The sequence below is a fragment of the Brachypodium distachyon genome, chromosome 4 (assembly GCF_000005505.3).
Source record: "Brachypodium distachyon strain Bd21 chromosome 4, Brachypodium_distachyon_v3.0, whole genome shotgun sequence".
In the NCBI taxonomy this organism is placed as follows: domain Eukaryota; kingdom Viridiplantae; phylum Streptophyta; class Magnoliopsida; order Poales; family Poaceae; genus Brachypodium; species Brachypodium distachyon.
Window position 1 is genome coordinate 41575093 of NC_016134.3, and position 20718 is coordinate 41595810.

Genomic DNA, 20718 nt, shown 5'->3' on the forward strand with positions numbered 1-20718 from the left:
TTTCGATAGCAATATCCGTCCTAAAAGTAGATGCCAAATCAATGGTTATATTTTTTTCTTTTTCTTGACGAGATACCATTAGAGAGTTTAGCTATTTCCTGGCGACCTTTCAGCATTCTGAACTACCACTTAACTAGTTTTTTTTCTTTTCCTTTTGAGCTTTCTCCAAAATATCTGAGGTAAAGTTACCAGCTTGACAGTTGATGTTATAGTAGACGAGACCTAGCATATTCGCAATAGAAAATTATCTACCTGTATATAATTCAGCCATGAATATAATGAAAATACTTGCATTGCTAAAATGAAAACCGGGTCCAGGTCAACATCACAACGACGCATCAAATTTTTTGTTAGAGTATTCACTTGGTTCTAAAGAGAAAACTCAATTCTGTAAATATGTACTCATTCATCACAATAGAAATTTAGCACAGACATTCATTGACTATTCTGGAACTGTTGTATACTGGCAATGGCAAATATGTTTATCGTGTACTGAACAATCAGCATATCTCAATCCCAGTGTTAAATCTGCTTAAAGTACCTGGAAGGAAATTTCAATGTGCGATATTTTTCAACATGTCCTTTATGGCGAAGTGCCACTGAACACTGATGTGCCATCTTTGGAATAAGGGGATGAAAAGACAACCATAAATACATTGAGAATTGTATCTTTAGTTCTTAACCGAATGTGAGCCGTTAAAAACTCTGAAAGATTATGACAGGGGCACGATATTATGCATCATGGTCCACCCTAAGAAATATGCTCTTCAGTATCCATCTATAATGACTGCCTGTCAGATCGAGAAGATATTTTTCCTTGCAACGAAATTCAGATTGGTTGATTGAAACACAGGAGTAATGAATAGACAATCCAGCAGAAAATGAGATTTGGTTGTCTCAGAATCAAATTAAACCTCATTGTAAAAGCCTCACAAACAGAAGTGCTAATAATGGAGGATAGTTGTTTTAAGCATCAAAGGTACCTGAATCACTCCACTTCAGATACTATGTCTTCATCAAAGTCATTTGTGAGGTCGCCACCAACCTTGGACCGATGTGCCATAACATGACACAGGTGATTTACATGTAGTTTCAGAAGCACAATCACTACCTTCCTCTGTACCAACTAAAATGTGAACGATATTATTTTATAATTCGGCTCTGGCAAATGAACACGAAAACAGAAAGAAAAAAAATGTTAGAGGAAGAGTATCATGTCATAGTCTACCGTTGTGCCAAATACGTTCTTACTATTTGTCACGCATAAACCAAACTGCTCACAAAAAGCTACTCCACCCAAAGGACGACAAGAATTTAATAACGGAGGGAGTAATTCGCAAAAGCATATGTACCGTCAAGCAAGTCGTAACTCGTAACACACTTGTGAGTTGTGACCAAGCCTCTTCATCTGTGAGTTCTACAGAAGCTAATGCTACAGCAACTGCAAGTCTGCAATATCTTCTACTCCTCCTCAGGTTCAGGTCACACACTAAAGGGAAAGAGTAGGATGCAGTTGGCAAACCTACAATTCAGCACTGCAGTTTACATTAACAGCACTTCCGTCGAATCAGCCAACAGCCATGTAATCCTGCAAGTAGTGAATTCCTCAAACGCACAGAAGAATATTCAAGAATCGTAGTTTTGAATTGATGCGAGCTCGTATGACAAACAAGCTCAAATGTACAACCACTACACCGTTGTCCCCAGGGCACACGTATATCCTGTAAGGTACAAATGCAACCACTACAAGTTTACAAAAGCTTCTCTGCAGGGTACGCACTAATAAACCGAAGGGGGGAAAGCTATACGCAAAGTGCAGCCTTCTCGGTCAGTAGTACACTACTGCTACAGCTGACGAAACAATTTCTCCACCCAAATCAGCCGCCATGAACTTCCCTGGCAGCACGCTACATATACCAATGGAATCCATATTTGCCCAAAGAATGAAGGCATGCATGAATCTTCAGAGGATAATCCCCTTACCGATGTACTCCGTACACTGTTCTTCAGTTCTTCTTCGAAAATGCCACTGAATGCTAATGCGCGACAAGTTGCATTTCTGGGAGAAGAATGGCTAGCTGACCCTCTGCACGGAGGCAGACCTGCTCTTCGCTTGGTGGATCTTAGCGTACACCCTCCTGGTCCTGAGGCTGAGGAGCACGTCGAGGGCGAACCCGGCGACGCAGGCGACGGCCATGACGACGAACACGAGGCGGTAGCAGTGCGCGCCGGCGCAGGTGTTGCCGCCGCCGGGCACCGCGGTGGCCTCAGCGTCGTAGAGCAGGCCAGCGAGGAGGCCGGAGAAGAGGAAGGAGCCCAGCGGCAGGTTGAGGATGAGGATGTTGTAGATGAGGCCGTAGTGCTTGAGCCCGAACAGCTCCGACGCCGTCGGCACGGTCACCGCCACGCGCACGCCGTAGCAGATGCCGACGACAACAGAGCCCACGAAGAGCGAGCCCGGCATGCCCAGCGCCATCACCACGTACCCCGCCGCCATCAGCACCTGGGACGCCGCGTTCCATGCCGGCCGCGGCGTTGCTCTTGTCCTGGAAAATTGGTGGTGTTCGCAAGGTCAGATAATTGCACAAACAGATTCAGCTGCAGACATTGATTTTACATGGAGTATATACTAGTATGATTGAAAATGAAAGAAATCTGCATTTCAATGTCAATTCTGAATCGTCAGTTTTGACACAGTTTAACTGACACTAATTTATACTCCATCACGGTCTATCCATGATCTCACCCGGCACTGAACCCATTAGAAATACTAGCACAATTAACATCACGCCATAGCTATCAGGCTTATAACAACTGTTTCTTTTCCCCTTATTTCTTTCTGCCTAAAAGCGTCAAGGGAATGTCCGCCCAAATAAAAGAGACACGAGCTACACTGCAAAGAAAAGTTGACATTTCCATGCTCCCGGAGAAAGGAATGAGGTGCGATGCACGCTCTGCCACGAGGTCGACACTTTTTTATTCCCATTCCCAAGGCCTGTATCCATAAAAAACTCTTATGCACTTCACGAATCACGACTAGTCTCCACCATTTCGCTCGCTACTTCGTGCTTAAGATAGCACCACAGGGAATTTCAGTTTAATTGTAATTTTAAACCGAATATCTCAGTATCTGGCTAAAATACGTTCAGTTTAGTCTAAAGTAACAAGCGGTACGTCCAACGATTATGCATCTAGTAAAAGTGCCCATGCTAACGTTCAATAGAAATGCTCGTCCCAATTCCGTTCACGGACGGGCCGCCGACCCCATTTGAACTTCTCGCACGAGGCGAGGCATTATCAGAAAGGAACAGCGACAAAAATCTTTGCACCATTCGTGTCTTATCTTTTGTTTGCTCCGCGAGGGGGCATTCGCGTGTTGTGTTGTGGGGTTCAATTCTGATCGAGATACGGCGCAAAATCAGCCGTACCACGGAGCTAGGACGGACTTGAATCAATTGATTAGGGGGGTTAATGGCCGTGATTACGTGGGAGTAGTAACGTACTTGATGAAGTGCTCGGAGATGGTGCCGGAGGCGAGGCGGCCGAAGAATCCCCAGATGCTGGTCATGGAGACGAAGATGGAGACGTCGGAGTAGCCCATGGCGGAGCCCATCTGGCCCAGGTTGTTCATCACGGCCAGCCCGGTTCCGACGCCCATCAGGAAGGAGGTGAACAGCAGCCAGAAGTCCATCGACGCAAGCGCCTGCGCTATCGTGTGCTCCTCACCGAGCCGCGGCCTCTCGCCGGGGCCCCGCGCCTCCGCCTCCGACCCATTCCGCTCCTCCCCCTTCGCCGGCGCCGCCGCGAGTAGAAGCGGTGCGGTCGTCGACTCCGCCGCCGCCGCCGCGGCCTCCGCCGCCTCGGCGTCCGCGTTCGGCGCCTTCCGAGATTTCATCCACGACCTCAACGCCACGTGCGCCGGCACGGCGACGGGGGCCGCCAGGAGCACCAGCAGCACGGCGACGAAGATGGTCGAGACGACCCCGCCGCCCCCGCCGGTGCCCGTGAGGTCGGCCGCCAGGAGGTACAGCGCGATGGCCACGGCGAGCATGCTTATCGCGGTGAATCCCCTCGCGTCATCTTCCTCCTGCCTGCCCGCGGCGGCGGCGGCCTGCGGGCCCTCGCGAAGGAACACCATGGCGACGGCGCACACGGCGGCGGGCACGACGGCGAGCATGACGAGGAACGAGGCCGGGTCGTCGGCGAAGAGCGCGGAGCACACGTCGGTGAAAATCGCCGTGCTCAGCCCGACATACCCCTTGAGCACCCCGGACACGGGGCCCCTGCTCCCCCTGAAGTTGCGGATGCAGGTGACGAGCACGGCGGTGTTCATCCATGTGGTGCTGTTGCCGCCGAGGCAGAGCCAGACGCACATCTGCCAGTAGGGCGGCGGCGCGACGGCGCGGGAGACGACGAGCCACTGCGCACCGTAGCCGAGGAAGCCCTCGAGGGAGCCGATGGCGAGGAGGAGCCAGGTGGGGACGCGGTCGGAGGCGAGCCCGGCCACGAGCCCGAACGCCTTGCCCACGTCCTTGGCCACGGAGAGCCCGTTGAGCTGCAGCTGCGTGAGGCCCATGAGCGTCTTGATGGAGTCGGAGTAGTTGGAGAAGGTGTAGTTGTTCCCCGAGATGCACTGCACCCACACCGCCGCCACGAGGCCCAGCCACCGCCCCCACGCCGTCCCCGACATTGCGTCCAGCGCCGACGACACCATCCCGTCGATCGTCCCCAATACGCTTCGCACTCCTGAGCGACGAGCGTGCGCGCTACTATGGGTTTCCTGCGCCTGTCGCCCGGTGGGGTTCTTGCGTCTGCGTCTGCGTCTGCGTCTGCGTCGGGAGGCGGTATGGGAGGGAGGGAGGGCGGAAGCGGGGGCGGTAGAGGCGTGTTGCTTTCGGAGCGTGTCGCGTCGGTCAGTCGGTCGGCGTGTGTGGGCGGGCGGGCGACCTGGGAGTTGTATTGGTTGAGACGAGGGGGTTTAGCGAGGACGGGCCCGTTTTATAGGGAGTAGGGGATGTTGATGGTTTCCATTTTCTAGATTTCTTTCCTTTTGGGAGAGACGATGACTTCGTGCTGACGGTGTCAAAGGCAAGATTTTCTTTTCTATAATTAGTTTTTTATTTGAAACTGGGGGCTTTGTTGGATCGTCGACTCGTCGTATTATAGTCACATTTTTTAATCAGTTTTTTCTTGCGATATCTTCCTGTTGGCTACAGTATCTCATAGTCATTTTGGCGGGGTTTCCTTATTTTGTATTATTAGGGCGTGGCTATTTTTAAGTCGCCCGTTTAAAAAAAGTTAAACTTAAATATTAATCAACATTTCGAAACCGTTGGATTAAGATCTGAGGGTTATCTACATTCTCTCATCTGTCACTTGTTATCATTGGAAAGATTTAATGGCTAACCCGTCGGTTGATCTCCAACTAAAAAAGGACAACTTATCAATAACAAAACCGGTTTCTATTATTAGCATGTGACGTCAAAATTTTCTATATACGACGGTTTCAAACAAGACAGTTTTGATGACAAATTTATTCGGAAGGGGTTTACTAAAGAAGAAGGCACGGAGTTGAAGTTGCAATGACATACGGGCATCATGATAGTCCCATCTGTTTTTGTCCTTTTTTTTATTATTGAAACCATGGTTCTGAATTCCAGTTCTACTTCATACTGTTATGAGGGGTTTATTTGTAACGGATAGCCAAACTCTCCCGCTAAAATTGACCACGAGCCAACTGAAGTATTAGAAAAATCGATAAAAAAACTGATTTGAGTTTGCCTCGAATTCACGTGCCATCACAAGCTTTTGACGGAAACACAAACATTTTGGCATCCACTCAAATTTCTTTACGGACCGGGGGTAATTCTAGTACGGAGTAACATTTTTTCTGTAGCCGTGACCTGCAGCAACTAGATAACCATGGAGAGTTTGCGGCTAAGCGCGCGCGGCGGTCAGCGAGTAGGGCGGCAATAAACGCAGAGTGCAAGAGATATGATAAACAAAACATGGTCAACGTGTTGGGCATGGCAACGGCGGTTTTCAAATTAGACGTGCTCCTCTGTTTTCTTGGAAGCCAATATGCTCTCCTCCGCCCACATCCGTCATCCGTTGCTGCTCATCTTGCCTGGCATGCATGCAGAACAACCTGCAGAAACCGCTTCACAGTTGGAGTGTTCGCGCCTGCAACTGTGCAGGATTGCAGCCTCGCAGGTCATTGTAACATTAATACTATGTTCAAGCGCATGATTTGCAGCATGAAGCGTGTGAAATATGTACTGCTAACTTGCAAGCATCGTCTTTCGCACCATGTACGCCTGTTCATCAATGCATGGATATCCGGAGCAGAGTTCCTCTGAAGACAGAATTCGTCGCAGCTACGCGGAAGCAACTTGCGTATCCCGCGACGCGCCGCATAACCAGAGAGAGTTATCTACTGGAGTATATCTGTCGAATCTGTGTGCACATTAGCTCGCACGCGCCGCACCGACCTGTCGCTGCTTTGCTCCAGTTGTACTACTCCAGGAGGAGCACTAGTGAAAGCCTTTAGAACCGTGGATTGCCTTGCCGCAGCACGAAACTGGTTGCTTTCTTCTCGTGGAGCCAGCAAATTAATATCCGAAAGGCATAGTTGCTTTTAGGTCAAACATGTGGTGCCCAATGCTTTCCCTTCCTTAATTTTCTCCCTGAAAAAGACGGCGTGGGAAAAAAAAGAACACAGATCTTAGATCTTACGAGTACTACTTTTGTACTAGAGGGAGGCAGCAGCAGAAAACTAGAAAAAGGCGAGGAGCACCGAGAGTTGCATTCAGGTACGGGAACCAAAAATCTCCAATTGGAGAAGGATATTTCTTGGAATGATTCCAGTAGAGAAAATTCTTCAGAATTTTCCTCTACGTCTACTTCTACAGCAAACGAGTCGCTGCATAGCTGCGGCGAATGGGATGGATTCTCTAACTTAAGTCACATGTCTTTGTGAGGCTGAAATGTGAGTCCCACGGTTGGCTGGTCCACTTGTCAGGTTGACTTAAATCAGATAATACTTGCCGTGCGGCGAAGCGGCAAAATGGCTAAAAGGTACAGTACGGAACATGGCCCGGCTGGAGCCTGGTCATCCCTGGTGCACGTTTAGCTTTTGAGTTTCTGTTCCCGACAACAACGAACGGGCAGGAAGGGGCCGCGTGAAGCACGCCTCTGCAAAACACCAGCAGCCCCAGGTCTCAACTGTCTAGCCCAACAACTCCCACGGGCCGGGTCCAATCCAAGGGACGAGAAGCCGACCCCGGTAGCCGCCGAGCCAGTTGTGGAACCCACTACCCACGACCACAAGACGAAGACGTAATCCCGGCTGCTGGTTTCCGAGAGGAAATACGGCTGATTGCGGACAAAGCGCTCGCTCGATCAATCAGTCCGGTGTCAGTGCGCGATTACAAGAATCTTTTCCCGGGAGTAGCGTTCGTCCGGGACCGGACAGAAGCTGTCTCGTAGCTAGCTGTCCAATCAGCCCGTAAACACAACAAGCCACAGCCTGTGTTCAACTCCTGCCCAGATCGATTATGACGTCTAGACTTCGTTTCTCCGAAGGGAAAAGAAAAGAAAAGAAAAGACAGCGTGACGGTCTGACGGGGACGGGGAGAGACGGCAGGCACGTCGGGACAAACGCGGGTAAGATATCGTGAATATCGCGTCGCCCAGACTGGAGTAGAGGAGGAGGACCAAAGTCACCAAACCGGCCTTACTGTTACCGGTAGGAGCGTTTCCCCGAAACAACGGCGTTTCGGGGCTCCGAAAGTCGGCATGAAACTACCAGAGCTGTCGCCCTCAGCCTGGAGATTAACGGCGGTACGTACTACTCCCATACTCGGTCCTGCCTCTAATTTTTCTCCAATGGAAAAATACATCCTCCTCAATACATGGTGATTGGTGAATCAGCAGAACAAGATCCCGTCAGTGCAAAGCATGAAGAGCCTAGAGGGATTTACTTACCACTAGCACCGATTCGGTTATTCCTAAATCCTAATAGACTGAGAAGGAGGATCTTTAATCTAGACTGAGAGGGAGGATCTTTAATCCTACGCTAGTTGTTATCTGATTAGCGTAAGCCAGCCGCATCGTTTGACGGCTAGAACGGCATCATTCATTGTACTGCCATATATTGATCCGGAATCCTGTGATGCCGATACGTACGGCGCACATGGCCGGTCGCGCGGCAAGCTATCGGCATCGATCGTCTCTGCCGAGCTCACGCTGATCTTATCAGATCGATGATCGGGACACGTACGGCCGGACTGATAAGCAACCCCAGTTCTCCGTATACAATTCAACTCACGTTGTACTCTGTACTGTGTCTAACACGCATCTACATTGCCCGTCCTTTCCTTTTTTCCACGGAAGCTGTCAGTGTACGGCGATCAGCAATTCTTATTTTCTTTCGTGATCAAACAAGGCACGATGATGCATGTGTCTGTTTTTTTTGTGTGTGTGGAATTACGTGGCCTGTCTGTTTTAGTGATATGCAAAACTCCAATTTCTCTTGTACTACTAACAAGCTGACATAATGACATCTCAGTTGAAAATTACGGAGCACTTACCACTGATTCTAAATTATAGTCGAAATATTAAATATACATTTTTTATGAATAAATACATTCATATCTGGACAAATTTGAAACAAAAATTTAGAATCTGAGGGGAGTATAGTCATAGACATGCAGTACGTACAGGGGGAGCACAAGAACTCTTTTCGGGCGCGGCCGAGTAATGCTGCCAAAACAGTCGATGTCGCTCTGGTTGCACCGTGAGCTGGAGAGAGAAATGAACGGCCACCTTGCTGGAGTAACACTAATGATGTTTCACTGATGGAGTCCCTTGAGCTGCTCCGTGCTATTTTTCGTCAGATCATAGATCGTCACTCCCGACGCTCCCTCGTCGTACTGCCTCCGTAATCCGAAAAGTCCCAAACCAAACCCTGAGTCAAATTGTTTAGCACAACGCTAAAAATCATGACAAGAAACGTTCACGACTTTGTTTACGTTCGGACTTAATTGAGACCGCAAGCTAGAACAATCATCGCTGTTCAATCACCATCCGATGTGTACGACCTCATCACGGCGCACGAGGATACCGTACAAACTAGTGGCATGTCATATAAGAAAGATGGTCCATGAAACGTGCACCTGGTTATAATGAATCGTGTCACTGCTTATGCGTCGATCTTATCCGCATACGGTACTCGGTGGAGTGATCTCTCTGCAACAGCCTACACAGTACAGAAGTCAGCAATAAGGGTAAGGGGCGACCACTTCTGGATGGAGCTCGGGAGGGACGATCGAGCTGGCGATAGTCAAGAAGTTAAGGAGACTCAGATCGAGAGAGAAAATTACGCAAAACCACCACATCTAAGACGGCCTTATAAAAAAACCATATTTTTTTTTTTCAAATCACCACCGATTTTGTGGATACAGGTCACGCCGAACACTGATTTTGGGGATACAGGTGTCACCTGTATCCCCAAAATCGGTGGTGATTTGATTTTTTTTTAAAGATGGTTTTACTAGAAGTTCGCCTCAAATGTGGTGGTTTTGCGTAATTTTCTCGATCGAGAAAGTGTTAGTGTGGCAGCAACGGCGAGCACTGGATTTTTTATGTGTTGATTTCGTTCAACGCACCTTGCTTGCTACGAGTACGTGGTAGCACCACGTAGGTGTCCATACAATCCGATGCTCATGTACCGGCATAGTCCACTTAAAAAAATTGATAACAAAGCAAAATTATTTTTCTTATTTTTTCTGTTCTGGGAAAAAAATTATACGAAAGGAAACGAAATTTAGGACGAAAATTGAAAAGAATCTTTTTTTTTGACGTCAAACTGGCGGAAATGGATCTTTCTTATCCATACGTGCAATTCTTTTCATAAGTAACAATTTCCTTCGAGTTGATGTTTTTGCGATAAAAGCAAAATGATGATCCTTTTTTTAAACAACACAAACGCTGATCTAGATTGCAGCGCGGGCTGGGGCCTCGACCAACCGCGTTCCACTTTCCAGGCTTGCACCAGGCTCTCGGTCCGTGGCGATCCGTGCACCACTTTCCAGCCCATATACGCTGGCCCATTGGCCCTTGCGAGTGTGCAAACTGCTGACGTCACTCGCACCTAGCAAACGCAGGCCCGTTCCACAGAATCAGAGGAGGGGGCGTCCGTCCGCTTCGTCGCCGATCTCGCTTCCGCCGCAGCAAATCCCCAACCCGCGAGCAGATTCGCGCCGAACTCGCGGCTATTTGATGAGATAACCTCTCGGCCGCCTGACCTCGGGTGCCTTCAGTCGCGATGCTGCGGAAGGTGGCCGGCGTCTTCCTCGCCTGCGCCGCGCTCTACCTCGCCTTCTCCTCCTATGTCCGCCGCGAGGTACGGCTTCGCGCTCGCTCCACATTTTCGGAAGCCTCCGTGGCTTGGTCTGGTCGGGTTATGCTGTTGGGTTGTTAGCCTTGTTGGATCCTAGGAAACGGCGATAAGGCGGAATCGACTGGATTTCTCCGTCCGAGTGTCAATTCGTTGTACACGACATCTGTTGGTAGTAACATCTGCAGCGAGGTGCGGGTATGGTCGTTGCCTTGTTGCTGAGCCTGCACTGGCTTCGCGATGTCCATGTTAGTAACCAAAGAATCATGCAACCGTTTTCCTCATCCATCGTTGTAGTGAAGACTTCTAAAGGATGTATGCGAGATGCCATTTGTTGATGCCCGTGTTCTGCTGACGATTCAAGTAATTTTACTGTGGAATGAGGTCGAGCTGAAGTTTACTTGTCACCACTAGTGTCGCTGGCCGCAACATGTTTTTGTTCTTTCTCTCGGACCCGCACCCAAGTGTGTGTCATTTGCATGGTCGCAACATGATTAGAGATGCTATCTGAGATTCTGATCAATATAGAGACTTTTTGTGCTCATTTTGGGCAAGTTTTTGGACATGCGTGGTGTCTTCAACTCTTCATCTATGATAGTACTCACTCCTTGCAAATATACAAGTCCAACATGGAGTTTTATGCCAAGATTTGACCAAAAATTACACTAGTAAGATGAGTTTATTTGTGACACAAAAGTGATATCATTGGATTCTTTCTGAATTTTTTTTCTCATGGTATAACTATTATATACGCCAAATATTATTGGTCTAATTGTTGGTCGAAGTTTGGCATAAGATTCTGTGTTGCCCTTATATATCTGGAAGGAGGGGAGTAGTGACTACTGACTAGCGAGGTAATGATTCAGGAGTACAATAGTTTTATCATCTCTTCCTTCTCATGTTGTACAGAGGATTGCAGATGTTCAGTTACCAGCAGTTACTCACAGGGTGTACCTGGATGTAGAAATTGATGGCCAAAATATAGGTATAACTTTCCCAACATGATTTTTTTGGAGTTGCCCTGTTACTCCCTGTATAACTGAGCTTAAGAACAATTTTCTGGTTGCCCTAATTCTTGTATGGCCCTCTTGTTACAGGTAGAATTGTTATTGGTCTTTATGGGGAAGTTGTGCCAAAAACAGTTGGTATTTACACACCCTCTTTCTCTCTTCTCCTCATGCTTATATTTTTAATTGAATGCTTATATCTCTATTCTCTTTGGGGATAATGACATAGCCAAAGATTGCATGATTATCCTGTCATGTTAAATCTTCCGTAGAAGAAGTTATATGTACTTTAGCCGTGCACCCCTTTTTGGACACTACAAAATAGAGAAAACTGGAAATTGATTGGATATTCAGTAGATTAGTGGAGGAAGACTGTTGCATGCCTATGCCGCCTCCAATATTGTAAGCCTGTTTGCAATACTGCTGTGAAAATTTCAATGAAGTTCTTAGTGCATCTGTCCCTTTTTTCCATCATTTGTTAGGATATTTATGGATGTTTTGAAGGAAATGACCCTAAACTATCCCACTGCCTTCCAGCTTCCAAATATATTGCCAAAAGGAACTATTTAGACCATATAGGAAGAATACCTTTCCTCTATGAAGTTTATTATGGTTCTAATTTTTTCCCTGCATTTTGCAGAAAATTTTAGAGCCCTTTGTACAGGTATTCATCTTCCTTGAACTGTCTTCAGGTCGTCTTCCTTGAATTCCTTGAAGTATTTTTCATGCTGCACTCTTTTCTTTATTGCAGGTGAAAAGGGTGTTGGGCCCAAGGGTAAATCTCTTCACTATAAAGGAACACCATTCCATCGAATCATTCCAGGTTTCATGATTCAGGGTGGTGACATAGTTAGAGGTGATGGGAAAGGGAGCGAGTCTATATATGGAGGTACCTTCCCAGATGAGAATTTCAGTGTGAAACATACACATCCAGGTAAGATGTTCAACCAATGATATTTTTCATTTTTAACTTTGTCTTCCTGTATTTTTCAGCTATACAGCATCCTAGTAACACACTTGTCTTCTACTCCCTCCGATCCATAGTAAGTGTCGCATGTTTAGTACAACTTTATACTAAAGTAGTACTAAATCAAAGACGCTTATTATTGATCGGAGGGAGTATGAAAATGACCGCCTTCTATTTGTGAGTACCAGTGGCTACTATGGCTGACAGCTTAGCAATGTTAATATGTTTTGTCTACTTGAGGTCAAACTGAAATATTTACTTGAGGCCCTCTCACATAAATTTTATCTTGGGAGCTCGTCTGACAGTTTCAAATGCAAATCTTATAAAGGGAAAGAAATGCTTCTCCTTAGCTGAGGCAACTGTTTTCTCAGCCTCAACCTAATTAAGCGCAGTGAACTAATTGGGCCTTATTGCATTAGTGAAGCTATGGAGCTGGTAAACACTAATGCGACAGTAGTCTACTAGTGTAGAACCTTGGCCCTTGAGAGGCACCTACAAAATCTATCTTGCTTCTAATATCTCGTCTCACGTGTGGCAAGATTGAACATTATTCACATGCTATATCGCACAATTGAAAACATGTTATATACAGACAATGGCTGGAAATGGAGGTGGCTGTGGTCCGCTATGAAGCATGTAGGGATATGCTTACGTGCACCATTATTCCCTTTTGGATGTTCTTACTTGCAAATACCTTGTATTGCGAATACCATGTTTCTGAAGTTGGAGTGTCCAAATTGTCACTCTACGTCTACCTTGCGATCTTGCAGGTGTTGTTGCTATGGCAAATTCTGGAACTGACTCTAATGGGTCCCAGTTCTACATAACCACAATTAAGACATTCTGGTTAGTTCGATTACACCATATGCTAGAACTCAGCAGTGATCAATCTAGAATTTATGGTTTATGAAATGGAACGCCGTAGGTTGGACGGGGAGCATGTTGTATTTGGCAGGGTGATTCAAGGAATGGATTATGTCTACGCCATTGAAGGGGGTGCCGGAACATACAATGGCAAGCCGAGGAAGAAGGCCCTGATCACTGACTCTGGTGAGATACCCAAGGAGAAATGGGGCGAGGAAATCCAGTAGGCTGCTTGGTCTTTTTTTAGCAGGTAGTTGGCTGCTTGGTCTGTTCTGTTGCTCCTGGACATCTTGACACTACGTGCTTTCTTGACCGGTCTTCTTCGCACCCCCGCTGCGCTTCAGGCGAGAATTCTAAAATGTTGTAGTACATTGTAGCCAGTGTATAGCTTGTGGAATCCTACTTGTCTCTGAACTTGTACTGGTATGCATGACAAGCAAGTTTAGTTACTGAATCTGCTTACCTTAGGCTTGCTATGCAACGAAGTAGTACGAAACTGGTGACTACTCCGGAGAATGGAGATTATCTGGATGTGATTTCCGTTTCTTGTGTTGTATGCAATGCTTCATAAATGCATATAATAAGACTCGACGGCATAATCACTAATTTGGACGCAAATGGACGTGCTTTGAAACGAACGTTCTTGTCAAGTTCAGACTCAATGAACTTTGGAGGTATGTAAGAACCAAACTAAGCACCCATAGTAATGTTTTAACTGTTTGGCTCAGACGAAGAGAAACAATTACACAGTTTTCACGTGGATTTTTCTGGCTTTCCTCGTTGGGTTGTTGATTCCCCACAGGTTTTCTTGCTTTCACTCTGAGGCCTCGTTGGGTTGTTGATTTCCCCACAGGTATCAGGTACAGTATGGAGAAGGATTGGGGGCAAATTAATCTACAATCCCATCATTCTCTCTCAATCCTCACCGGGATGGGATCTACAAGCCCATCATCCTCTTTCAATCCTCACCGGGATGGGATTGACCGAACTGGGCGTAACGTGGGTTTCATCTGCTGATATTTTCCCGTTAATTCGATTTACAAAACCACTGGTACGCGTCTTTGAAAGAGATGAACTGATGCATGCGTTCGTCAGTCGTCACAAATCGGCCCATCCCACCACGTCAAGGCCTTCTTCTTCTCTCCCAAGAAAACTTCGAAGCCCAACTAGAAACCCTTCTTCCCGACGCCACCGAGCTTACCAACACACCCTCGAACAACCCAGCAAAGGCACGACCACCTCCCCGAACCCTAGGCCTACCCGACCGCCGGCGACGCCAGGATGGCCCGCTACGACCGCGCGATCACCGTCTTCTCCCCCGACGGCCACCTATTCCAGGTCGAGTACGCTCTCGAGGCCGTCCGCAAGGGCAACGCCGCCGTCGGCGTCCGCGGCACCGACACTGTCGTCCTCGGCGTCGAGAAGAAGTCCACCCCCAAGCTCCAGGACTCCAGGTACTAACTCCGCAGCCACAGTTCCCCTCTCCCCTCCCCCTCCCGCAACGCGCCCTCGCTCGCCTTCCGGTTCACAGATCTCATCTCGCTCGCGCAGGTCGGTGCGGAAGATCGCGAGCCTGGACACGCACATCGCGCTCGCGTGCGCGGGGCTCAAGGCGGACGCCCGCGTGCTCATCAACCGCGCGCGCGTCGAGTGCCAGAGCCACCGCCTCACCGTCGAGGACCCCGTCACCGTCGAGTACATCACCCGCTACATCGCCGGCCTGCAGCAGAAGTACACCCAGAGCGGTGGTGTACGCCCCTTTGGCCTGTCGACCCTCATCGTCGGGTTCGATCCCTACACAGACAAGCCCGCCCTGTACCAGACTGACCCCTCCGGTACCTTCTCCGCGTGGAAGGCCAACGCCACTGGGAGGAACTCTAACTCCATGCGGGAGTTCCTGGAGAAGAACTACAAGGACACCTCCGGCAAGGAGACCATCAAGCTCACCATCCGTGCTCTTCTAGAGGTATTTGTGTCCCAAATGCTTCTCTTTAGTTTAAGCAAACATAATATATTTGAATTTGCACATGCTGTGCCAAATTACCAATTGCTTGCTTCATTAGAGAAGTCACTCGTAGAGCATACTGTAGGACTCTTGAACATACTGTAAACACTATGTTACACGGTACGGGGATACGAATACATAGATATGGGAAAACGGTATTGTTCTAAAAATAAACTTCCAGAGATACGGTGAGTATACATATAAATGCATAGAAAAATAGAAAGGCAAGGCACTGCCGGCGGCGCGGAGAGCTTCGCGATGCGTGAAGCTGCCGAAAACTTCGTGATGTGCAACGGCCAGTTGACGGCAAGAGGAGTCGATCCGTGATAGTTCTTTTAGTCCAGTTGACGGCAAGTGGTAACAGGCCTGGTATATATCCCTGAGGTATCATCCTGTGCGTATCCCAGCCTTTTTGTAATTTTTTTTTTGAAAAAAGGCTAATTGGGGACGTCCGTATCCCAGCTGTATTTGTGTGTCCCCGTTCTGAGTGCGTATCCTGCACTCTGCCGTATCCCTGCATTGCCGACTAAACATGGTCCAGATGTAACCTAAGGCAAAGTAACCTTGGCAGCAGCAGACAAGAACCGTGGATTCATGATCATTCTCAATATGTTTGACGCTGTTAATCGCCTTAGCAAACTCTAGGTGCAGTATTTGTTACCCGTAATGTGTTCAGTTGACCCGGAATATTCGTTAAGCGAACAGTGGTTTAAGTTGCCTGTGGAAATATGACAGTGTATGGAATCTTCGATTCTTTTTATGTACTCAACCAAGGATTTGGTTATCTTTTTATGTACTTCAAAGCAAATAGCAACTGAGTGGCTGACATGCCAAACAGATGCTGATTACTGGTGCATGTAAAAAGGTCTACTTGCTACTCATAGATGTGGTAGTTTTCTTTCCTAGCAATCTTACGTCTAGTAGAATGGAGATGAAAGTGATGAATTGTGACAGGTACTTATGAAGAGGCATTTACATAGGTACTCCTGGTGCAGCTTTTTTTAGTTGTGCCGAGAAGCTTGTTTAGGCCTCTGTGAATATTAAATTTACTGCTGTCTGATTCACTCCATTCTAATAAGAAATGACAAATTATAGCGAGCTCCTGATTGAGCAAGCATGTGTGTGTGTTGGGGGGGGGGGGGGGGGGTCCATCTATCCCTGGTCAGATGTCTGTGTCTATCCTCTGGTTTCTGCTCTTACTAAGAGAGAATATATGCATAACCCCAAATATTTCATGACTGTTTGCTGGAACTTTTTTTTATAACAATTATACAAATCAACGTCACTTATTTTGGGACGGAGGGAGTATATCGAATGATGCCTTTTTTATTTGCAAATCATGATTTTGCTATTTCTTTATTTGCTGATTCTAGTATATAAAAGATATAATGTCAAAAGGAAGAGAGATTTTGATTCACCAGCCAGTTGGAAGCTGAGTCCTCCAATGCAATTCAGAGAATAGATAGGTGTGGCGTGTATTAAAATGTATTGGTGGGTTCAGCATTGACCTCTCGTTGTGAGTATTTTTTTTAATCCTAGTCATATGTCAAGTCATCAGTCCACAGGGGTTATGCGAGTTCAATTTCTATTTATGATAGTCCTTTTCTGACTCACATTCTTTTTCCTTAAGCAACATAAGCAAGCCGACCTTAATCAAGGAATTAGGAGAATATAGATACACCCAGTGCTCATGGACCAACAGTTACTTTCGGCAAGGATGTATCCATCTGTGCCTTCTTTGTTTCACTCCTTGCATTTATGTGCAATATAGGTCACATCTGAAATTGAACTTTTGCTACATCTCTAAAAAACAGTTCTCTGTTGCAATGTATTTCCATCATGTAGCTGACAGATGGCTATTGTTCACATATGCATCTTCACAGATCTGCAAGTTATACCAGCATACATGATGAATTTAGTGTGTATACTAGAATATATAACTGTTAGTATCTGATTTCTTTACTGGGATTGTATTTATTTGCAGTTTGATTGTTGGCATCCAAATGCTATACTAGGATTGTATTCAGTTGCAGGATCCACATGGGATTGCTTTTCCTCTATATTTGTTTAGCTTCTTTGTGTTCTTGGCTCCTTGCTATTATGCTTATCTTTTATTAGAAAATGTTATGCTGTGCATTGTAACTTAAGTTTATCCTAGCAGTTTTGTTTTTGTTTTTTATCACTACTGATAGATGACAAATCTTTTTAGGTTGTCGAGAGTGGTGGGAAGAACATTGAGATTGCAGTGATGACAAAGAAGGATGGTCTTCGGCAACTTGAGGAGACTGAAATCGACGAATATGTTGCTGAGATTGAGGCAGAGAAGGCTGCAGCTGAGGCTGCAAAGAAAAGCGGACCGAAGGATACCTAATTATTGGATGTGATATGCTTTATTCTGTGAACCAAAACTTTTAGTGTTACCTGTTAAGTTCTATAACTCCTTTTAAACTGCTTTAACAAGACATAGTAAATGAATTGCCTTTTTTTCTTGGTCCCCGGTGTGCTGGTGATTTCTGTGTGCAAAGCGTTTGAACAGGGTGCAAATTTATCGATGTATCTCCAAAACAATTGATGGGATCAGGACATGCTACCAAATCGTGTTATCTGAATTCACGCTTAATCTCACGGGACAATTCTTGTGTTTTTGTTGGTATGTGTCGCTTCACTTTTGCTCCTGTTGATCTCGCCTGAGAATGCTTGGTGCGTCTCTTCACTTTGGTTAATGATATAAATCTCATCTGATAATCCATTGCTGGTGCTTTCGACCTCTCACCATCTACTATGCACTCAAGAGTCCGTGCACGAGTTCCTCAAAAAAATAAAGGAACTGTCAGCGATCGAGTGTTGCAAATCGCATCCCTTTCTGCTATTCCTATCCAGCTAGTAGCCAGAAGATTTACGGGTCGGAGCTCTGGAAACAAACCAAGCTAGCGCTGCAGAATGTGCTTTCGCAGACCCTCGAATTTGTTTAGTCGTGCACATCTGGCATCAGGATGGCAACGGGGCGGGTCGACCAAATCCATATCCATCGCTAGACCAACTATCCATCCATGAATATATCCGTGGATGCAAAACAATATTCACATCCATATCCACCGGGTATCCATGTATTATCCATATACATGCAATATAGTCCCTCCGTCCAATATTAAGTGACTCAAATTTGTGGCGGACCCAAGATAAATTTTAAGGTGTAGCGGAGTTTACACGGCAAAAAATCATATCATAACTATGCGAAAGCTCATTGGATTACTAGATATATACTTATATTACTTTGTGTTCAACAAAAATAATAATAATCCAAAAATAAGATATTGCTGCTCAAAATACCTCAATAGATGACGCTTACGTGGACGACCGATCACCGAGTTATAATCTATATTAACCAAAAGACCATATAAACTTACGAAGTACTCCCTCCGTCCCGAAATAAGTGACGTGGATTTGCTTATACAAATTCACGTTACTTATTTCGGGATGGAGGGAGTACTTTATTACAGTAACGGAAGATACATCTATCGAGTAGTGGATCCACATGTCAACAATTTATTTATTTTAATAAATACCGGATATCCATGGATATCCATGGATCAAATATGATATCCGTGCCCGCTCCACGAGTTGGCAAGTATCCATTCGTGGATATCCATGGATCGAAAACCCGATCCATATCCGCGATCCATGGGCTGGATATCCATGAATATCCACATCAGGGGCGGGCCTAGGATTTTCACCTTAGGTATTCAAAATTGTTCTGCAAATTCACCGGTCAAAATTGTTCCAAAAATTCATTGGTAAAAGTATTGCGTTTCTAATCGAGAGATCTCGAGGTTGTCCTCTCATGTGTGTTGTAGTGCGTGTGTAGCTGTTCCAGGGCGGAAATGCCGCGCTCCACGGAGCATCAACCAGCCAGCCTACCAGGCCAACGCCCAAAAAACGGGGATGCTAAGGAGGCAGAGGAGACGTCGCTAGGTTGTTGTATTTCAGACATGTTTGTTTTGGGATTTAAAAGGAGGCGAGGAGGCATGAGTTGCATCACTCGAGGTCGTACGAGATTATTAGTATACAGTAAATGGTTCGATTTTTACCGATCTAAAATTCTACTTACACCATTGGGCCAATTCGAGGGAAGGAGGAGATAGATGGCCGGTGCATTTTAGGGCTCAATGCTTGAATACTTTGAGTTTTAGCCCAAAATATTCTCTACACATGCATACATATAGAGTACATAGTATACATATATTCTTTTTTTGCAAAATTTCAAGGGTATTCATTTGAATACCCTTGAATTGAGCTGGGCCCGCCCTTGATCCACATTTTGACTATCCATTGCCATCTTGAATCTGGCACCACCACTGGCTGCATCACTTTTTAGCTGTTCAATTCGACTGGTGACAATGAACAATTCTAAAACCGGCATACGTAGCACGCCTTATTAAAAAAACTACAAGCCCAGGCGGGTTGACTCTTCGATCTCACATTGCTCCACATACATTTTTCGTGAAGCGGCCAGGCCGAGGTGATCCTCCATGCTGCTGCGGCGGCTAGGGCTTCAGCTCTTTCCTCCGCTGGTGGTGTCGCCGGTTTGTCCAATGTCTGATGGCTTCCTTGGCCTCAGAGGTGCGGCGGGTCCTAACCGTTCTTTGGCGGAAGAACTTCTCTTTTTTGTTTTAAGTTTTTTTTTGTGCTTCTTCAAGATGGTGAGGTGGCGGCTCCATCTTGCAGTCAGAATAAGATCCTCCTCGCACCGTTCTTACTTCGGTGGTGCGGCTAGCGTTGGCGGAGGGTGCGTGGAGTTGTGTGTCCGGCGAATCCCCTAGGATCCGGCTGCTTTTCGGGTTTTCGGTGAATCCCTTTGGTTTCGGTCGGCCTTTGTGTTTTTTCATGTAGTTTCAGGTCCGGCTCTTCTGATTTGTAGTTCTCATCTTTGGCATGATTGTTACTCTAGTGCGTTGGCCCTTTGGGGTATTAGCACAACAACAACCCCACCATCTACTACACAAGATCTCCGGTGGCGGTCACTTTTGGTGAATAGGTATGCCTCCAGGATAGCTTTCCCAGCTTGTGGTTTTTGTTGAAGGGGGGGAGGCGTTTGGGATTGGCCAGCGACAAGGGCGGCGGCATTCAGGCGGTGTGTATTATAAAAACATGCATATAGAACACCAGCAAGATGTACGACATGAAATTCATCCTTCTCTGATACTCCTTGCTGGTGTTTTAAACCCTTCCGCTAGCTGTGCAAGATAACAAAGGCCCAGGTTTTTGGGGGGCTTCTTAAGAAAGGTAACACCCCACCCCCCACTCCCCCACCAGTTCCTGGAGAACAATATTTGGCTAGGAAGCCTACCAAATTTGGTGGGCAACTTCTCTAGGAAGCCGGGGAAGGGAAACTTCTCGGTGAAGTTGGTGCAAGGAGCCGAAAAGAATGGGGCTAGAGAAAAGTCACGCTCACCCTCTCTCTTTTGTTACTCGCGTT

General features: G+C 46.6%; 3 protein-coding genes across 4 annotated transcripts; 2 read left to right on the forward strand and 1 right to left on the reverse strand.

Moving 5' to 3' along the window:
• Window positions 1-1623: 1623 nt before the first annotated feature.
• On the reverse strand, window positions 1624-4983 carry LOC100831486 (protein NUCLEAR FUSION DEFECTIVE 4). The gene is made up of 2 exons (XM_003578473.4): window positions 3504-4983; window positions 1624-2546 (listed from the first exon to the last, which is right to left on the reverse strand). Exons 1-2 carry the CDS (start codon window positions 4712-4714, stop codon window positions 2075-2077), a joined length of 1683 nt encoding a protein of 560 aa, XP_003578521.1. The 5' UTR covers window positions 4715-4983; the 3' UTR covers window positions 1624-2074.
• Window positions 4984-10124: 5141 nt separating this feature from the next.
• LOC100832088 (peptidyl-prolyl cis-trans isomerase CYP21-1) lies at window positions 10125-13843 on the forward strand. 2 transcript variants are annotated; one of them, XM_024463644.1, is made up of 7 exons: window positions 10125-10405; window positions 11309-11384; window positions 11497-11544; window positions 12047-12070; window positions 12158-12340; window positions 13144-13219; window positions 13329-13843. In XM_024463644.1, exons 1-7 carry the CDS (start codon window positions 10328-10330, stop codon window positions 13462-13464), a joined length of 621 nt encoding a protein of 206 aa, XP_024319412.1. In that variant the 5' UTR covers window positions 10125-10327; the 3' UTR covers window positions 13465-13843. The 2 variants fall into 2 exon arrangements, with proteins under 2 accessions (XP_024319412.1, XP_003578523.1); XM_003578475.4 differs by having other exon boundaries at window positions 10130-10405; window positions 13299-13843.
• A 549-nt stretch (window positions 13844-14392) lies between these two features.
• LOC100832386 (proteasome subunit alpha type-7-B) lies at window positions 14393-17875 on the forward strand. The gene is made up of 3 exons (XM_003578476.4): window positions 14393-14691; window positions 14789-15203; window positions 17452-17875. The coding sequence occupies exons 1-3, from the start codon at window positions 14519-14521 to the stop codon at window positions 17611-17613; spliced, it is 750 nt and encodes a 249-aa protein (XP_003578524.1). The 5' UTR covers window positions 14393-14518; the 3' UTR covers window positions 17614-17875.
• Window positions 17876-20718: the final 2843 nt, after the last annotated feature.

Excerpts from the sequence above, each read along its gene's own strand:
- LOC100832386 (XM_003578476.4), top strand. The coding sequence starts at position 14,519 with ATGGCCCGCTACGACCGCGCGATCACCGTCTTCTCCCCCGACGGCCAC. Across the intron at positions 14,692-14,788 it reads CCCAAGCTCCAGGACTCCAG|GTCGGTGCGGAAGATCGCGA; the intron begins GTACTAACTCCG and ends TCGCTCGCGCAG. Across the intron at positions 15,204-17,451 it reads CCATCCGTGCTCTTCTAGAG|GTTGTCGAGAGTGGTGGGAA; the intron begins GTATTTGTGTCC and ends AAATCTTTTTAG.
- LOC100831486 (XM_003578473.4), bottom strand. The coding sequence starts at position 4,714 with ATGGTGTCGTCGGCGCTGGACGCAATGTCGGGGACGGCGTGGGGGCGG. Across the intron at positions 2,547-3,503 it reads ATCTCCGAGCACTTCATCAA|GACAAGAGCAACGCCGCGGC; the intron begins GTACGTTACTAC and ends CCAATTTTCCAG.
- LOC100832088 (XM_003578475.4), top strand. The coding sequence starts at position 10,328 with ATGCTGCGGAAGGTGGCCGGCGTCTTCCTCGCCTGCGCCGCGCTCTAC. Across the intron at positions 11,545-12,046 it reads AGTTGTGCCAAAAACAGTTG|AAAATTTTAGAGCCCTTTGT; the intron begins GTATTTACACAC and ends TGCATTTTGCAG. Across the intron at positions 12,341-13,143 it reads TGTGAAACATACACATCCAG|GTGTTGTTGCTATGGCAAAT; the intron begins GTAAGATGTTCA and ends GCGATCTTGCAG.